Source organism: Hypanus sabinus, chromosome 1, assembly GCF_030144855.1.
Source record: "Hypanus sabinus isolate sHypSab1 chromosome 1, sHypSab1.hap1, whole genome shotgun sequence".
Taxonomy (NCBI): Eukaryota; Metazoa; Chordata; class Chondrichthyes; order Myliobatiformes; family Dasyatidae; genus Hypanus; species Hypanus sabinus.
Window position 1 is genome coordinate 15,000,927 of NC_082706.1, and position 20,413 is coordinate 15,021,339.

General features: G+C 43.0%; 1 protein-coding gene and 1 long non-coding RNA gene across 2 annotated transcripts; one reads left to right on the top strand and one right to left on the bottom strand.

Moving 5' to 3' along the window:
• Positions 1 to 768: 768 nt before the first annotated feature.
• On the top strand, positions 769 to 11,713 carry LOC132390908 (uncharacterized). Its single transcript, XR_009511049.1, has 3 exons — positions 769 to 1,577; positions 4,204 to 4,389; positions 11,408 to 11,713. It is a non-coding gene; the product is annotated as an uncharacterized LOC132390908 (long non-coding RNA).
• A 2,013-nt stretch (positions 11,714 to 13,726) lies between these two features.
• Positions 13,727 to 14,401, bottom strand: LOC132390962 (histone H2B 1/2-like). Its single transcript, XM_059963538.1, has one exon. It carries the CDS (start codon positions 14,358 to 14,360, stop codon positions 13,986 to 13,988), a length of 375 nt encoding a protein of 124 aa, XP_059819521.1. The 5' UTR covers positions 14,361 to 14,401; the 3' UTR covers positions 13,727 to 13,985.
• Positions 14,402 to 20,413: the final 6,012 nt, after the last annotated feature.

The following is a 20,413-nucleotide window of genomic DNA, read 5'->3' on the forward strand; positions in this document are numbered from 1 at the left end:
GTTACTGAGTGAGGTCAGAAGAGAATGGCCAGACTGGTTGAAGTTGACAGAAATAACCTGTGGTGTGCAGAAGAGCTTCTCTGAACGCACAACACATCAAACTGTGAGGTGGATGGGCTACAGAAGCAGAAGATCACAACGTACACTTAGTGGTCACTTCATTAGGTACAGGAGGTGCCTCATTGCCCACTGACATATTTTTTCATCCAAAGGGTAACATGGATCTGGTACTCAGAGCCTGAAAGAGTAGTAGTTACTGAGAAGCTCACTGCATTTCAAAGGTGTTTTGGTTGTATAGTGAAAAGAGCAGGAACCTGTAGAACTGTGGACCGACGATTGGAAGTGGAATTTAGTTAAGGTAGCCTTTTCAACTGGCGCAGACAAAGTTGATGGAATAACCTTCTCTGTCATGAATTGTCTGATTCTGATTTTGTAGGTTGTGGTAGAGGTCATGGGTTTGGTCAGAGCCTTGGTGAGTTGCTGTGGCCCATCTTGCAGATGGTGTACACTGCAGCCATGATGAACTAATGTTGCTAGGAATGAATGATCTTAGATATGGTGCGTGCAGTGCCAGGCAAGCTGCCGGACTGAAATTTGACTGCTGTTGTAGCTGCACTCATCCAGGCAGCCCATCACATTCAAAACGTGAAGCTTGTAAATAGTGGAACAGAAGGTGGGTCATTTGACCAAAACTACACATAGTCATAAATTGGGACAGGGAGGGGGGGTGGGGGAGGTTGTTTAACCCTTTTTGGACAGAAAGTGGAAGTGAACAAAAACATTAAGAAATTATAGGCTCTTCTATTTGTTGTATCCATTTTGTGGATAATCCATCAGATCGCCAACTCAATAAGTGTACCATAGTAATCCAGCATGTCTAATTTCTGTAACCTTCTGGCACCTATTAGAGAGATTGAGGTAGAAATCTAATACTGTTATTTCATTTAATTAATTTTGACTTGTTAGTTTTTTTGCAGTCTCTTGATTTCATATCATGCCATATTAGCTATTTGAGCAAGAGTGAGATTTGTTCTTCACTGAATTCCCATGCATGGTAATGCATCAAATCTAAAATATATTTGCATGCAAAAGCATTCCAGTATCATGCTTCATAGGAAATCTGTGCCTAGTCTTTTGGCTTACTAAATAAAAGATTTTCATCCTGCCCCACCTGCCCTGACCTAGACTGAAGCTATACCAGCAAACGGAAGATAGTTTTGTTTTGGCAAAGTTGGAAATATTTTCCTGGGAAAAGAGTTTGCCATGCAACTTTAAAAGAATTGATTGTACTATTAAAGTTCAAAATAAATTTATTATCAAAGTATATATATGTCACCATATACAACCCTGTGATTTATTTTCTTGCAGGCATGCTCAAATCTATAGAATAATAGCCATAACAGAAACAATTTAAGACTGCACCAACTTGGACATTCAACCAGTGTGCAAAAGACAACAAACTGTATAACTAAAAAAAGAAATAATAAATAAGCAATAAATATTGAGAACATGAGATGAAGAGTTCTTGAAAGTGAGTCCATTTTTCCCACAACATTTCATTGAGGGAACAAGTGAAGGTGAGTGAAGTTATCCACTTTGGTTCAAGAGATTGATGGCTGAATCAGGTACTGTGAGCCCTGAGGCTCCTGTATATTCTTCTTGATGGCAGGAGTGAGAAGAGAGCATGGCCTGGGTGGTGGGGGTCCCTGATGATGGATGCTGTTTTCCTGCAACAGCGTTTCATATGTACTGTAATGAAGTTAATCATGCTATTAAGAAATAATGGAATATCAGTACCGTTGATTATTTGTCTATATTTGTAAAATTGGTTCCTGTTGCAATACAAAGTGGTTAGAGGCTTGTTCTATTTATTCACTTTTTTATTCCAAATATTAGTATGGAAAGTCTAATAAGGTTGTCAATCACCTTAAACATGAGTGATTGTTACAAACATGACACATTCTTTTAATTTATAAATCTCACAGAGGTATATTTGAAAACAAAATGTTGCACACTACTGCTTTAAAAAATATGCTCTCATTTTGCCCATGGGCCACGACCGCTTCATTTCTTCAACGTTCTGTTCTGCCAATGCATCATTGGTTGATCCATCTCTCTCTCAGCCTTAATCTCCTGGCTTCTCCCCATAACCCTTCATGCCCTGACTCATCAAGACTTTATTAATGGACCAACTTTGAGGAGAATATGTTTCAGGAAGCAGTTGAGTCAAAAGAATGTCAGAAAATGCAGAGCTTCCTTCCTTCAAAAAGAGTAAAAATCATGACAAATGTTGGGTTGTTTATAAACACCGAGAACTAGGCTGGTTACAAAAATGAATTGGAGAGGAAATGAAAACAGAAAGAAGAGAAACAAAGCCTGAGAAAATAGAATTCTTCTATCAGCACATCAATAATAAAACAGTAGCAGGGAGTGTAAACAACAAAAAGGAACTTAATTACCTTTAATTTGTTTTAATCAGAAAAGTAGGTTCTTTCAACATAATAGTGAAGGAGATGATTGACACATTAAGTATGTTTGAAAATTGATGGTGATTTTGAAAACCATGCTTTAAAATAATGCTGTTTATAAGATTTGTACTTTTAAACAAACTCATGTATTTTTCACACTCACTGGCAGCGGTATAGCAGCCACGCTACAGTTTATCACATTTCTCATTTTTCATTGGCTAAGTATTAGTACATTATCCACATGATGTAATTGTTTTAATTATGTCGCCTATTAGTTAGTTTATTCTCTTTGTAAGGAATTTATCTTATCTATACAAGTGGTGGATTTTTCAGAGGCACCTGTATCCCTTTGTCTCTGCATCCATTCAACTGTCACATTGTTTCCCAGCTCAAGTTTTGTAGGTTTGTACTCTAAAATAAACTGAAATATTGGAATTAAGACTGTCTTTCAGTCTTAATTCCAAGATTTCAGTTTAGAGATCGAACAGTATGGAGTTCTTAAATAACTTGGATGCACTTGAAGTCATGCAGGACTGGATTGGATGCTTTATAGGATTTTGAGGAAAATACAGCAGGACGCCACAGAATTGTGAGCATAATCTTACAGTGTCCTTCGGATACTGAAGTCATGTGTGAGGACTGCAGAGGGGTGAATGGTATACCCTATATTCAAGAAAAAAAAACAGTAAGATAAGCCCAACAAATATAGGTCAGTTGGTTTAACCTCAGTGATGGAAGAGCTTTCAGAAACATTGATCTGGGAGAGGATTAACAGATGACAGAAGAAATTGGATTAATTGAGGCAAAACAGCATAGATTTGCAAAGGAGAATTTGTGTATGGCTATTTTAATAGAATATATTGATGAGGTAAATCAGACAATTTCAAAGTGTAGTATTTTGGTAAATTAATCTGGAGTAGGATTTGCACACTAAAGTGTAGGGGGCCTTGGAGAGTATGTTGTGAACAGAGAAACCAAGGGGGTACTAATTAATTTTTTCTTAAAAGTGGTGACGTGGGTGAACAGGTGACAGAGAAGCCTGTTCAGAAACTTGCCTTGTTGGTGAAGGCTCTGAGAACAAAAGCTGGGACACCATGTTACAACTGTACAAGACATGGAGGAGACCAGCCTTGGCGCAAGAATATTGGGGAGCTGTTCCTGTTGGCGCAACTGCCGAGGATTGGAAGTCAGATGGATACTTAAAAGAAAAAGGGAAGAGGATTATAAGTGACATGAGGAAAATCTTTTCTAGAAAAGTGTGGTTGGAATCTGGAATGCACAGTGTGCAGACGTGAAAGAGGCAGATTCCATGGTGGCCTTCTCAAGGGAACTAGATCAAACAGAGAGGTTACATTTGCCAGGCCACTGAGAAGGAAGCAGGGTTGTTGAACTTGCAAGTTGCTCTGTTAGAGCACCAATTAAGAGTTTTATTAGTATTTACTGTTTTTATATATATAAACAGCAGGCATCTAATAGTTCAGTTATCAAGCTCCAAATGAGGTGTTGGTGATTCCACCCGAACACCACCTCCCAAGGCAACTGCAGAAAAGTGCGAAACATCTCAGTGTAAGTGGCCACATTCTTGAGGAAAGTCTTTGTGTTGCACATTCGCTCCAAGACCGCGTGGGTTTCCTCCGGGTATAAACTCCACATAGCACTATAAGACAGAATTGTACCCAGTTCTCTGAAACTTTGTGGCAGTAGCACTAACTGTTGTGTCACTTCAACCCTGCAGCAAAGACGACGGGACTGGACAACTTCCCATCTCCCGCACTGAAGGCCGGTGTTCCTGAACTAGCGATGTTTCAGCTCAAGCTGTTCCAGTACAGTCAGAGCAGCTGTATATTTACCGGGGTCATAAAAAGTTGCAGCGAAGTTCCCCGACGGCGGAAGACGCAGGAGTCTCGTCCCACATTGTGAGGTCCGATTACCTCCCCGGCGCAAGGTGGCCGACAGTTTAGGCTGTAGGTTGATGTTTAATGTCCGCAGCGCTGACGCGCTTTCCTATTTGAGCCACTTGATCGAGACGTCTCGGCAGCTCGTGGCTGTGGACTCAGTTTTGGGGACAGCGGTTCGATGTTTAGCGTTCTGTGTGTTTTGTTCGCTTTTTGCTATTAGTGCGATTTGTTGTTCCGCGCTTCGTTTGATGGTTATGTTGTGTGGGGCTTTTCTTGAAACAAGTTATATGGTGTTTCTTTGTTATGGCTGCCTGCAAGAAGACGAATCTCAAGGCTCTCTCTCTCTCTCTCACTCTCTCTCTCTCACTCTCTCACTCTCACTCTCTCACTCTCACTCTCTCACTCTCTCACTCTCTCTCACTCTCACTCACACACAGGAACTCAGCAGATAGGCAGCATCTATGGGGTCAGGGCTGAGAAGAAAGGGGGAAGATGCCAGGATAAAAAGGTGTGGGGGTGAGGGGGAGGATGAGGATATTTGGAAGGTGATAGGTGAAGGCAGGTGTGTGGGAAAGATCAAGGACTGGAGAGAGAAGAGTGGACAGTAGCATATAGGGAAGGAGGAGGGGAAAATAATAGGCAGGTGAAAAGAACTGAAAGGACAGAGTAGGGAATAGAGGAAGGTGGGGGGAATTGATATTCATGCCATGGGGTCGGAGGGTACCCAGATGAAATATACAGTGTTGCTCCTCCACCCTGTGAGTGGCCTCAGCTTGCACAAGAGGAGGCCCTGGATCGATTCGGCTGAACAGGAATGGGAATACGAATTAAAACGTTTGTCCTCCAGGAAGACCCACTTGTGACAGACAGTGCAGAGGTGCTCAATGAAGCAGTCCCCAATTTATGACGCGTCTCACCAGTTTAGAGGAGGCCATGTCGGGAGCACTGGACACAATAGATAACCCCAGCAGATTTGCACGTGAAGTGGTGCCTCACCTGGAAGGACCATTTGGGGCCCTGAACAGAGGTGAGGGAGGAAGTATACTGTATACATCGATAGTAAATGCACTTTGAACTTTTGTACTTCTTGCAATAGAGGCCTACACGTTATCGTATTTCATGTACTCGGACCCTATGTACGGCAACATTTTGCAATCTAACTCAATTTAAATAATTTTTCATATTTCTTTCCAAAGTGGCTTTGTAAATCTCTCCCAAATCAAAGGAATTTTAGTATGCTTCAATAGTATTACTTTCTTAACCTGCCCTGCCAAACTCTGACTTCTGTTAGGGCATAATAGTGCAGTGAGAGTGGCTCCAGTGGCTTTGTTTTGTACTGTGTGTGAGATGTGGGACTTCTGGGATTCCTCCAGTCTCCCAGATAAACACATCAGCTCCAGATTAACCAAGCTGCAGCTCCTCAGAGAATGTGTTAAGGAACTGGAGCTGCAGCTCAATAACCTTCAGCTCATATGGGAGAATGGGGCAGTGATAAAATACAAGCTACAGGGAGGTAGTCATCCCTAGGTTGCAGGAGAAAGATAATTGGATAACTGTCAAGAGAAGGAAGAGAAATGCACAGTCAGTGCAGAGTACCCCTGTGGCCATTCTCTTCAATAATAAGTACACAACTATTCAGTAGATACTGTTGAGGGTGATGACTTTCCAGGGGAAGCCACAGTGACCTGAGTCTGGTGCTGTGGCTCAGAAGAGAAGAGAGGTGAAGAGGACTTCAGTGATGATAGGAGATTCCAGAGTCAGAGGATCAGAGACAAAGTAGTTGGTAGAGATAACCAGATGGGATGTTGCCTCCCAGGTGCCAGGGTCAGGGATGTCTCAGATCGGGTCCACTGCATTTTGAAGAGCGGGGGGGGGGGGAGTAGCCAGAAGTCTTGGTACATGCTAGCATCGTTGACAGAGGCAAAAAAGGTGAGGAGGTCCTGATATAGTGAGTTAGGCAGGAAACTAAAAAAAACAGAACCTCCAGAATAGTAATTTCCAGATTGCTGCCCATGCCATGCACCAGTGAGGGTAAGAATGGGATGATTTGGCAGGTGAATGCCTGGCTGAGGAACTGGTGCAGGGGGCAAGGGTTCAGATTTATGGATCATTGGGATCTCTTCTGGGGAAGGTATATGACCTGTACAAAAGGGACTTGCAACTGAACCCGTGGTGGACGAATAATCTTGCGAGTTGTTTGGGAGCATTTTAACTAATTTGGCAGGGCGATGGGAACTAGAGTGATAGTACTGAGGATGAAGTAGTTGGTTTACAAACAGAGGCAGTGTGTATTGAGACTCCTAACTAGGAGAGCCTGATGATAGGGCAAAATTGCAGTTAACAGAATGAGTTGCAATGTAAAAGCAGACAAAATTGCAAAAAGGTGAATACAGAACTGAAGGTGTTATATCTGAATACATGCAGTATACCAAATAAGGTAGATTAACTTGTAGCACAGTTACAGGTTGACATGAATGATGTTGTGGGCATCACTGAATTGATGCTGAAAGAAAATTATAGCTGGAACCTTAATGTCCAAGGATACACATTGTATTGAAAGGACAGGCAGGTAGGCAGAAGGGGTCGCATGTTGGTAAGAAATAAAATCAAAACGTTAGAATGAGGGGACATAGGATCAGAAAGCGTAGAACCATTGTAGGTATAGTTAAGAAACTGCAAGGGTCAAAAGACCCTGATGGGAGATATATCCAGACCCCCCCAAACAGTAGTAAGGATGTAGTCTACCAATTACAACAGAAGATAGCAAATGTGTGCCAAAAGGGCAATGTTACAATAGTCACGGGGCATTTCAATATGCAGGTAGATTGTGAAAATCAGGTTGTTGCTGGATTTAAAGAAAGGGATTATGTAGAATATCCTCAGGATTGCTTTTTAAAGCAGCTCATAGTAGAGCCCACTAGAGGATCAGCTATTCTGGATTGGGTGTTGTGCAAAGAACCAGAATAGATTAAAGAGCTTAAGGTAAAGGAACCCTTAGGGGAAAGTGATCATAATATGATCAAATTCCCCGTGAAATTTGAGAAGGAGAAGCTAAAGTCAGATGTATCAGCATTACAGTGATGTAAAGGGAATTATAAAAGCATGTGAGACGAGCTGGCCAAAATTGAATGGAAAAGAACATTAGTAAAAATGATAGCCGAGCTGCATGGGCTGGAATTTCTGGAAGTAATTCGGAAAGCACAGGAGGAAGGAGTATTCTAAAGTCAAGATGACATGACCATGGCAAACAAGAGAAGTGAAAGCCAACATAAAAGCAAAAGAGAAAAAATCAGTGTGAAGTTAGAGGATTGGAAAACCTTTAAAAACCAACAGAAGGCAACTAGCAAAAGTCATTAAGAAGGAAACGATGGAACACACAGGTAAACTAGCCAATAATATTAAAGAGGATGCCAGAAGTTTCTTCTGATACACAAAATGTAAAAGAGAGGTGAGAGTGGATATCAGACTGCTGGAAAACAATGCAGGAAAGGTAATAATTGGGGACAAAGAAACGGTAGACAAACTGAATAAGTATTTTGCATCAGTCTTCACTATGGAAGACACTAGCAGAATGCTGGAAGTTTGAGAGTGTCAGGGGACAGAAATGTGTGAAGTTGGAGAAGGTTCTTGGAAAACTGAAAGGTTTCAAGATAAATCACCTGGACCAAATGGTATACACCCTAAGGTCTTGAAAGAGGTGGCTGAAAAGATTGTGGAGGTATTAGTAATGACCTTTCAAGAGGCACATGATAAAATAGGCTGTAGTCATCGTGGTTTTGTAAAGGGAAAATCTTGCCTGACAAAGTGAAGAAGGTGGTGAAGAAGGCAAATGCAATGTTGGCATTCATTTCTAGAGGTACAGTACCGACTATAAGAGCAGGGATGTGATGTGGAGACACTCGTGAGACCACTCTTAAAGTATTGTGTGAGTTGTGGGCTCCTTATTTTAGAAAGGATATGGTGACATTGGTGAGAGTTCAGAGAAGATTCACAAGAATGATTCCAGCATTACCGTATGAGGAACATCTGGGAGCTCTTGGGCTGTATTCCCCGGAGTTCAGGAGAATGAGGAGGGATCTGCATGTCAAAAGGCCTGAACAGATTAGATATGGCAGAGTTACTTTCCATTGTAGGGGATTCTAGGACAAGAAGGCACAACTTCGGGATTGAAGGACGTTCATTTAGAACAGAGATGCGGAGAAATTACTTTTGTCAGAGGGTGTTAAATCTGTGGAATTTGTTGCCACAAGCATCTGTGGAGGCCAAGTCATTGGGGTGCATTTAAGGCAGAGATAGATAGGTTCTTGATTAGCCAGGGCATCAAGGGGTATGGGGGGAAGGCAGGGAAGTAGGGATGACCGGAAGAATTGGATCAGCTCATGACTGAATGGTGGAGCAGACTCAATAGGCCGAATGGCATACTTCTGCTCCTATACCTTATGGTCTTGTGGTCTAAAGCAGTTGGAATTCTTTGAAGGAATAGCAAGCAGGTTAGACAAAGGAGAATTTGTGGATGTTATGTTCTTGGATTTTCAGAAGGCCTGCTTAACAAGTTAAGAGCTCATGGTATTGCAGGAAAGATACTAGCATGGATAAAGCCATGGCTGATTGGCAGTAGGCGAAGGGTGGTTGGCTGCTGGTGACTCATCTGTGTTAGGACCACTGCTTTATATGTTATATGTTAATTACTTGGATGACAGAATTGATGGCTTTGTGGCCAAGTTTAGGAGATAGGAAGGTAGTTTTGAGGAAGTTAACAGGTTGCTGAAGGATTGACAAATTAAGAGAATGGGCAAAGAAGTGGCAGATGGAATACAGTGTCAGGAAGTGTATGGTCGTGAATTTTGGTAGAAGAAATGAAAGAGCAGATTATTTTCAAAATGGAGAGAAAATTCAAAATTCTAAGGTGCAAGGGGACTTGGGAGTTCTTGTGCAGGATTCCCCAAAGGTTAATTTGCAGATTGAGTCTGTGGTGAGGAAGGCAAATGCAATGTTAGCATTCATTTCGAGAGGACTAGAATATAAAAGCAAGGATGTAATGCTGAGGCTTTATAAAGTACTGGTGAGAACTCACTTAGAATATTGTTAGCAGTTTTAAGCCCATTATCTAAGAAAGGATGTGCTGACATTGGAGAGGTTTCAAAGGAGGTTCACAAAAATGATTCCAAGATTAAAGACTTGTCATATGAAGAGCATTTAATGGCTCTGGGCTTGTACTCACTGGAATTCAGAAGAATGAGGGATAACCTCATTGAAATCTTTATTCTTTGGAGCATAGAAGGTTGAGGGGGGACTTTTAAATAGAGGTATTTAAAATTATGAGGGGGATAGATAGAGTTGATGTGGATAGGCTTTTTCCATTGAGAGTAGGGGAGATTCATACAAGAGGACATGAGTTGAGAGTTAGGGGACAAAAGTTTAGGGGTAACACGAGAGGGAACTTATTTATTCAGAGAGTGGTAGCTGTGTGGAACGAGCTTCCAGTAGAAGTGGTAGAGGCAGGTTTGATACTGTCATTTAAAGTAAAATTGGATAAGTATATGGACAGGAAAGGAATGGAGGGTTATGGACTGAGTGCAGATCGGTGGGACTAGGTGAGAGTAAGCGTTCGGCATGGACTAGAAGGGCTGAGATGGCCTGTTTCCGTGCTGTAATTGTTATATGGTTATATGAAAGGCATCGATAGAGTGGATGTGCAGAGGATGTTTTCTATGGTGGGGGACTAAGACCAGAGCCTCAGAATGAAGGGGCATCCTTTTAAAATGAAGATGAGGAGGAATTTCTTTAGCCAGAGAACGGCGAATCTCTGGAATTCGTTGCCTCGTGGCTGTGGAGACTGAGGCATTTGGCATATTTCAGGCAGAGGTTGGTAGATTCTTGATTAATTGGGGCAAGAAGGGACATGGAGAGAAGGCAAGAGATTGGGGCTGAGAGGGAAAATGAATCAGCCATGATGAAATGGCGGAGCAGACTCGATGGGCCAAATGGCCTAATTCTCCTATATCTTAAGGTCTTAAACCTAAACCTGACCCCAACCTCTCCAAACTGTCCCCTTGCTTGGATCCCTCTAAACATATGCAGTCTATTTTTAGAGGCTTTGTAATTGCAAAAACCTCTGCAATTTTGTAAACCCCTATTAGATCCCACCCCAATCTCCCCCACTTCAGGGAAACCATACCCAGCTTAGCTGACCTCTCCTCATTAGTGGAAACCCTTAGTCAAATGAATGGAAATCAAAACAACTTTAGATGTTGGTAATAGAACAGAAAACATTACAGCACAATTCAGGCCCATTATGTTGTGCCAACCTTTTAATCTCTCAGATCAATCTAACCCTTCCCCCCTACATAGTCCCCATTTTTCTATCAATCATCTGCTTAGCTAAGAGACTCTTAAATGTCTCTAACATATCTACCTCTACCACCATACTTGGCTGCGCGTTCCACGCACCCACCACTCTCTGTGCAAAATCTTACCATTGACATCCCCCTATACTTTCAACAGTCATCTTCAATTTTTGTCCTCTTGTATTAGCCATTTTTGCCATGGGAAAAAATATCTGGCTGTCCACTTGATCTATCCTCTCATCTTGTAGACCTCTACCATGTCATTTCTCATCCTCCTTTGCTCTAAACATAAAAACCTTAGAAAGGATGTTGAAGGGTATGGAGAGAAGGCAGGAGAATAGGATAGAGAGGGATAATAAATCAGCCATGATGGAATGGTAGAGCAGACTCAATGGGCCAAATGGCCTAATTCTGCTGGTATGTCTTATGTTCTTATGATCTAAATCTCCTCTACACCCTTTCTAAGCTGAAACAAAACCAGAAAATGCTGGGAACATTCTAAGGCAGGGGTTCCCAATTTTTTTTAATGCCATGGACCCCTACCATTAACTGAGGGGGTTCATCTTGGACCCTGTTCTAAAGGAAGGCATCATCTATAGAGGGAGAAACCAGAATTAGTGGTTCAGGTGAAGGGTGCAGCCTGAGTCTCTGTTGCAGCTTTGCCCTATTTTGTTTTTCTGCTTTGGTTCTCCAGGACTGCAAGAACTGGGTCCATGGCAATCTAGGACAGTGAGGACTGCCTCAGTCTAAGCCCAAACTAACTACAAATCTGATCAGGAGTGTGACGTATCAGGAACCTCTGGAACCAATTAGCAGGAAAACATCCACTGACTCCAGAGCAAGAAAATCAAATCTACAAGATTATATTCTACATGAAGTGTTTTTTTTTTGCCAGAAACATTATATCCTGCGCACGGACTGTTTGAACTGCTTCCGTCTGGTAGGCGCTTCAGATCCCTCCAGACTAAGACTAATAGGCACTGGAGAAGTTTTTTCTCTACTGTGGTCACTTTGCTGAACAGTTAACTGCCAGTTAACTGTTGGCTAACTATTACTTGGATTGCACTACTTGTATGTATAATCTATATTTTCATTTATAATTATCATTATTATTGTTATGAGCAGAGAGACAACATCTGCCAGAAGTAAATTCCTTGTATGTGCACAGGTACTTGGCGATTAAAGTCTGATTCTGATGCTATACAACTATCTCGCTTCAGTACTATTTTGAGGCCCTTTGTATTGCCTGCACTCCAGATCGTTGCTGTCACTGAAAGTAATTAAGAGATCTGAGAAAACCTCCTGTTATTTCATTCTGCTTCCTTTCATCTTGGACCCATTGAGAGGTCTGGATGTGTATATGAACCACCAAGGCAAAGAATATGGATCAAGTGCAAGCAAGTTAGATTATTGAGATGTTTCCACTGGTGGGAGTAGGGGGCACAGCCTCTGAATGGAAGTAGGTCTCTTTAGAACAGAAATGAGGAAGAATTTCTTCAGCCAGAGGGCAGTGAATCTGTGCAATGTATTGCCACAGACAGCTGTGGGGGGCAAACCCTTTGGGTATATTTAAAGCAGAGGTTGATAGTTACTTAATTCTGAAGGTTACAGGGAGAAGGCAGAGCATGGGGTTGAGAAGGAAAATAAATCAGCCATGATGGAGTGGCTGGTGGAGCAGACGATGGGCTGAATAGCCTATGTCTTATGATAGGAAGGACATGGTGGGTCAAAGGCCAGTTTCTGTGCAGTATGACCGTGATCTACGTCATATGTGAATTTATTAAGAGGATGGTTAAAGCTGGAAGATGCAAGATCAATGTCATTCAACTAGAGAGGGTGCTAAAAAAGATCCGGAGATGTTTCCAGGACTGGAGGGCTTGGGTTACAAGGAGAGACTGGCCAGACCATGGCTCTTTGCCCTGGAACACTGGTGGCTGAGGGGTGGCCACGTATATGTTTATTAAATCATGAACTGTTTAAATAGGGTGCAAATATGTTTAAAGTGGAGGGGGAAATTATTCCTCGTTTCTGTTCTAGAGTGACCTCCTTCAATCCTGAGGCTATGCCCCCTGGTCCCCCACACTCTCCCACAGGTGAGTCCAAAGCTAGAGGCATGGGTTTGAAGAGGGAGGGGAAAGATTTAAAAAGATTTAAATATGTGATGAGCTGCCAGAGGAAGTGGTAGAGCCGGGTATAGTTACCGTATATGAAAAGGCATTTGGAGAATTGGATGATGGTAATGTACCAGATGGAGACGGATGGCACTAGCTACTTCAGGCAACTTGGTCAGCACACGTGAATTGGGTCAAAGGGCCCGTTTCCTCGCTGTGCATCAGGATGTTGCAGCCAGCGCTTCCCAACCTGGGATCTATGGTATAAAAAAGGTTGGGAACCCCCTGGTTGCAGTTATCACTGATGGTTGATGGAGGCAATACTCTCACAGCTTTCAAATAATGAATATGTCAGACGATGCAAAGCCTGACTGCTGGATAAAGAGTTGGGACGATGTGTACACTCTTTGTTAACGTGGCAAGATCGGGCTGAATTTTCCCAAGAACGTGGCAACGTAATACACGATGGGACGTTCGAAATCAACCTCTGCAGGGTAAACACAAAGGGTTCTTCTATCGCCCCTGCGAAGGTACAGTGGTATCCTGAGAAGGGTTCTTTAGGACGGGCGGTCAAGGCTGCCATTGCCCGAGATGTCTACATCTCGGCTAATAATCGAATCGAACACTAAGTGCGGAGTTCGCATGTTCAACCCGCGGGGTTTCCTTCCACGTCCCAAATATAATCTGCTTGGCAGGTTCATCCTTTAGCTGTTGTAAGTTGCCCCTGAACGTAGGTGGGTGGGAGAATGGGGAGGGGGAAAGAGGAGGTTAAGCCGATGGGAGAAGCAATGGAGAATAAAGAGGATTCGCGTGGATGGGTGCTTGGTAGTCGGCGCGAACGTTTCCATGCTTCGTAACTAAAAAATATTTTACGCATAATTAATTGGTACTGTGAGCAGTGATTAGAGACAAGGTCTGCTTTATTGGGTACTAATAGCAACACGACAATACTACAGATCAATAAAACCACCTTTTCGGAAAAGTGGCGTCCATGAGGGCGAAACGGGAATCATTTGAGAGCTGATTTGTTTCAGCAAGAACCTTAATTTGATACAAAACGTATACGTACAGCAACGCTGGCATAGCTGTTTGAGACGTGGGTGGCTCTTAGAAGAGCCTTTGTTTGTTAAGGTCTTTTTTTTTGCAGTACGTTGTAGAGCTTTACTTGGAGCTGGTGTACTTGGTCACCGCCTTTGTCCCCTCCGACACGGCGTGCTTGGCCAGTTCCCCGGGCAGCAGCAGGCGCACGGCGGTCTGGATCTCCCGGGAACTAATGGTCAGCCTCTTGTTGTAATGGGCCAGACGCGAAGCCTCGCCGGCGATGCGCTCGAAAATATCGTTCACAAACGAGTTCATGATGCTCATGGCCTTGGAGGAGATGCCGGTGTCGGGGTGGACCTGCTTCATCACTTTGTAGATGTAAATGGAGTAACTCTCCTTCCTCAACTTCCTCCGCTTCTTGGTGCCCTTGGCAGGCGCCTTATTGAGTGCTTTTTTAGCGCCCTTCTTCGAAACCACTTTCTTCTCTTCAGGCATTTTAATTGCAGACAGTCTGAGACACAGCGCCTGACGTCGCCGTTCCCCCACTTATATAGGTAGAGTCCTCCGTCATATGCTAATGAAGGATTAGTATATGTCATGATTCCGATTGGACTGTGGTGACATAATTCGTGTCGTGTCCCTCTGATTGGTGAAGTCATTGCAAAGCGTACGGAACCAATGGCAAGTTTGCACACTGCATCCGTGAGATCCTTGCCCGAGCGGAGGCTGCGATCGAACCTGTCTCGCCGCCGCTTTCCACGTCAAGGGACTGGATTCAGTGTAGCGGGCTCTCAACAACGATATGACGTGCGGTTCAAAAGCGGCCACACGAATGGCGCTTTGTGGATATTATGTCAAATAAGACGAGATTTGCTATGTCGCCGAAAACACTCGCAAATTTCTAAAGATGTACCGTGGAGCGCTTTCTAAATGGCTGCATCCCCGTTTGGTATTGTGGGGCGCGGGGGGTGGGGAGGCTACTGAACGGGATCAAAATAAGCTGCAGGGACTTAGCTCCGTCCTGGGCACTTACCTCCTCAACGTCCAGAATATTTTCAAGGAGCGATGCCTCAAAAAGATGGCACGGTCATTAAGGACCCCCATCAATCAGGACATGCCCTCTTCCACATTGCTAGCATCAGGAAGGAGGTACAGGACCCTACAGGCACGCACTCAACGATTCATTTACAGCTTCTTCCCTCTGCCATCCGTTTTCTGAATGGACACTGAACCCATAAACACTACCTCACTACTTGTTATTATTTTAAATTTTTAGCACGACTTATTTAATCATATATATACTGTAATTCACGCTTTTCTCTATTATGTATTGCATTGAGTGTTGCTGCAAAGACAACACATTTCGCAACATATGCTGGTGATAATAAATCTGATTCTGATAATCTGCTAGAGCGGACGCCAATGACTGCAGATGCTGGAATCTAGAGCGACATGCCAAATGCTGGAGCAACTCAGAAGAAACGACAGCATCTACGGTGGGACGAATGGTCCTGACCTGAAGACGGCTCCCGGCCCAAAACTCCAACTGTGTATTCATTTCCACGGATGCTTCCTGAGTTGCTGAGTTTCTCCAGCATTTTATGTGTGCACCTATGGAAGAAAATGGACGGTCGATGACCTGGACGATGAAATAGAAATTCAATGGGTTAGGCAGCATCTGTGGCAGGATAGGAATTGTCAAAACCCTGTATTTCTTCCCACATCTGCAGCGTTGGTATATTACCAAATACACTGATAGATTTCTTCAGTGGAGTGCATTCTGACTGGATGCATCACTATCCTGTGTGTGTGTGGGGGGGGGGGGGGGGTTCTACTGGACAGGATAAAAATAAGCTGCAGAGAGCTGTAAACTCAGTCAGCTCCATCATGGGCACTAGCCTCCCAGCATCCGAGGCATCTTCAAGGAGCGATGCCTCAAAAAGGCAGCATCCATCATTATGGACCCCCATCAACCCAGGACATGCCCTCTTCTCATTGCTGCCATCAGGAAGGAGGTACAAGAGCCTGAAGGCACAAATGTCACGGCATTTGCTGGTGATGCTAAACTGATACAGAGTTCCTCCAGTCAATTGCCTGTTGCTCTAGTTTCCACTATCTGCGTCCCTTGTGTCTCTAAAGTAGGTTATGTTTGTCTTGTAATTACTGTATATATTTATGAATAAAGTTTACTTTTAAAATTTGCTATTAACATCAAAGAGACTTGCCACTACAGATGCTGAAATCTGGAGTGGAAAATAAAAGCATTTGCTGTAGGAACATAGTGGGTCAGAGAGTATCTGTGAAAGGAAACGCTGTCAGCATTTTGGATCGGGACATTTCATCCGGACTTTTCCAGCCCGGACGTAGAGCCTTGATCTAAAAGGTTGACCCTGGAAAGGCATCCATTTCCCTTCATAGATGCTGCCTGATCCGGTGGGTTAGTCCAGCAGTTTATAATTTGCTTGTGGCTCTGAGTTCTGACGAAAGGTCTCAAACATGAAGCATTAACTCTGCTTCTCTCTCCACAGATGTTGTCTGACCAGCAGAGTGTTTCCAGCACTTTTCTGTTTCTCATCATCATTACTACTTGTTAAGCTCTTTCTAAAGTAATTATTTAGGAAATAATATCCCATAATTAAGAACTATGAAAGTGTTACCTTCCTGTCCATTATGCCCTTTCTACCTGAGGACTCAGTATCTTCAATATGAATCTGCCGCTGAACAATATTTCATTGATGACTGGGAAATGCCTGTTGGTGGTGGGCGGGGCGGGGGGGGGGGGGGAGCCCCATTTCTCTGGACATCTGTGCAATCATTTGATAACTGTTATTTACCTTTAGTTTTGTTCTATTGTTTTATCCTGATCAGTGAGTTGGAAGGCAGATTCAGATTTTAGGCCATTCAGCCCAACAAAAGGATGTAATCTACAACTTTACTCCTTCTGTTAAAGTGCGCGACCATACCCTTCCCTGCACTGCATTCAAACTGCAGCAACACACACAAGATTCTGGAGGAACTCAGTAGGTCAGGCAGCATCTATGGAAATGAATAAACAGTCAAAATCTCACACCAAACCCCTCCATCAGGAATGGTGAGTCCTGTTTACTCTCTTCCATAGATGCTGCCCAACCTGCTGACTTCCTCCAGCATTTTGTGTGTGTTGCTTTGGATTTCTCGTGTTAGTGACTGTATTCCATCTGCCAATTCTTTGTCCATTCTCCTAACCCAAGACTGCACACTCCCTGCTTCCTCAACACTACCTGTCCCGACGGTGATTGATTTCCTGATGCTCATGGAATTTGCTGAGCACTTCTGTTTGCCTTTCACTCCTCTGAAATTTCAATAATCTTACAAGAAGCTGCATTTGAAAACTCCTAAAACCAAAAACATCTTTCAATATTAACTGCTCCTTGCAGGAATACTAACTCCCTGGGCCTGGCAGGACGAAATAGTGTTTATCTATCAGATAGCTTGTAGCTTGTGCTATTTCATGCAGTTGTTTTGAATTGGATAGCCATGCAACTTGTGAACGCATGGGATGCTTTTGCCCAAGGGCTAAAGCTGTATTAAGATAAGATTTCAGTGCACAAGGCCAAGACATTTTCTAATGTATAGCTGTAACTACACTATTGTAACATTGATACAGTGTTTTCCCATCTGATTGTGGTCATAATGTTGGAGCAATCTTACCTTTCCAAATTATTGTGCAGGCAAAGAGGGAACAATCTTAATTCTCCTATTCTATTTTACAGATTAATCATCTACATCACTTGGGAGTGAGATTGATTCTTGTTGCAAAAAGCAAGTGAAAAAGTGAATGAGAATCTTTTAGAAGTTTCTGTCCGCATTGCTACATCATTGAACTCACTCCGAATGAGGGCATTCAGCTCCCAGAGTTCCTGTCAGATATTTTCAAGTAAAAGCTCATTCTCTGCTCTCCCTTTTGTCAAAACATTCAGATATAGCCCAAGTGCAGAGAGACACTGAAGCAGATCAACAGTTCACTGACTTCAATGAGAACTGTTGTAGAAAAACAATAAACACTAGGCCAACATGGTCTTAAGCTAAAACACTCAGACTGAAAGTTTAATTCCAATACTGTGGCCAGAAGCAATAAATAACTAAATACTAAATGATGCCATTCCTTTACAGCATCAGTTGAAACCCTCTTTCCCAAACAGGGATGAGGGTAAGCAGGGACCATAAACATTGCTGTGGCTTTGGTCAAGTCTTGACAAGACTAGAATAAAAGGAAGGGAGTTAAATATCACTGTAATGAGACAGTGCAAAATCATGAGCACAATTGCCGAACCTGTTGTGTGGCCCTGCGGTGGAGTCTGTGGTTGTGACAGGGAGGGGGGCTGAGGTGTGTAATAAGAATTGGGTGGAGCAGATTGGGATTTAAGCAAAAACTGGGTCTGTGGAAATTGAAATCTCTGTCAATATCTGGGAAGAATTTGCCTATCAGGTGTGACATGCTCCCAAGGCTGCTTTATCTGGTGCATGTTTCCCCCACCTCTCTGCCTCAGGAATCACTCAGGATGTCTTCTAGTTTATCCGAGATGGAGTAAGTCCATTGGGTCATATTGCACAAGTCCCCACAGAATGGGAGCCAACATTGCCCTCATCCTTATTACCACCTTCATATGTGGCTGTATCAGGTGGTATGTGGAACAAAAGTCTGTGTGCATCAGGTGTCACTATGTCCCAAGGTTCTACCATTCCCTGGTGTGGGGTAGGTTAAACCTGACCCTTCGACTGTACAGCACCCTAGTCAGCTTGATGCTGGTGCACTACTGGTCCTCTGTAGAAAAGTCCTTCCAAGTCAACACCTTTGACCACGGTTGGGTAAGGAGACCCCTCAAACAATGAAAGGGGAAGCTGAGTACGTGGCAATGTCATTAGTTGTTTTTTTAAATGTTTATACTACTGAGTGTAGCAAACATGAATGTTAAAGATTTCTTTTGCACTTTCTTCCTTTGTATATATTTCTTACTATTTTTATATTTTTTAAAACTTATTTTATTGTTTATTGTCATACACACAAGAAGATATATGCACAGGTGCAATGAAAAACTTAGTTGCAGCTACATCACAGGCACATACCATCCACAACGAAACATAAATAAAATATAAATTATGCATAATATTTACAGGAAAGAACACAATTAGAACATCAGGAACTCAGAGTCCATGTCAGTGTAATGGTCATAGTGTTGCTAAAGTCTAGTGATTGGTGATCCACTGTGTTTTGTTGGTCTCTGAGGAAAGTTGTTTTGTTTACTTGTGTGCATGTGACAATAAGTTTGAACCTGAAGCGTTGTGCCAGCTGGTTTAAGAACCAAACGTTTGCTGGAAAGTAGATGTTCTTGAAACTGGTGACGTGGTGCTTCAGGCTTCTGTACCTCCTGCTCAATCTTAGTACCGAGAGCATGCCATGTTGCTGTTCAGGATCAACCACAAGAAGCGCTTGGATTCTTCTCCTGACTTCCTTTGCACCTACTCACACTGCAAAGAGGTGGGTGACTGTCACCTCATCGTATCATCGGGAAGGTGACTGTCATGGTGTCGTCTCAGGACTGTCACATATAGCTCACTCCTGATGACCAACTTCATGCCTTGAGAGAAGCCAATATTATTTTCAGCAGCAAACCCTTTACCATGTGCAAAATATCATCTTGGTAGTTCTGTTTCTTAAACAACACACATGAAATGCTGGAGGAACTCATCAAGTCAGACAGCATCAATGGGAAGGAATAAATAGGTGATATTTAGGGCAGAGACTCTCCTTCAGGACTGGAAAGAAAGGGGGAAGACACCAGAATAAAACAATTGGGAAGGGGAGGAAGATAGCTAGAAGGTGACAGGTAAAGCCAGTTGGGAAGGAAAATTAAATGGCTGTAGAGGAAGGAATCTGATAGAAGAGGAGAGTGGACTGCAGGAATTGAATTGAATTAACTTATTTCTTTCATCCTTCACATACATAAGGAGTAAAAATCTTTACATTATGTCTCTAAATGTGCAATCATAGTAATTTATAATTAATAGAAGTCAATGTAACATAGAATACACTCAAATCAGCGTGAGTTAATCAATCTGATGGCCTGTTGGAAGAAGCTGTCTTGGCTTTTATGCTGCAGTACCATTTCCCAGATGGTAGAAGCTGGAATAGATTGTGGTAGGAGTGACTCAGGTCCCCAGTGATCCTTTGGGCCCTTTACTCACACCTATGTTTGTAAATGTCCTGAATCATGGAAAGTTCACAACTACAAATGCGCTGGGCTGTTCGCACTACCCTCTGCAGAATCCTGCGATTAAGAGAGGTATACCAGGTAGTGACGCAGCCAGTCAGGATGCTCTTAATTGTGCACCTGTAGAAAGTTCTTAGGATTTGGGGGCCCATTGTTGTGCCTTTTTCACCACACAACTTATGTGTACAGATCATGTGAGGTCCTCGTTAATGTGGATGCTGAGGAACTTGAAGCTGTTTACCCTCTCAACCCCTGACCCATTGATGCCAATAGGGGTTAGGCCATCTCCATTTCCTC

Bases quoted from the DNA above. Each gene is read 5' to 3' on its own strand.
- LOC132390962 (XM_059963538.1), bottom strand. From the start codon at position 14,360: ATGCCTGAAGAGAAGAAAGTGGTTTCGAAGAAGGGCGCTAAAAAAGCA.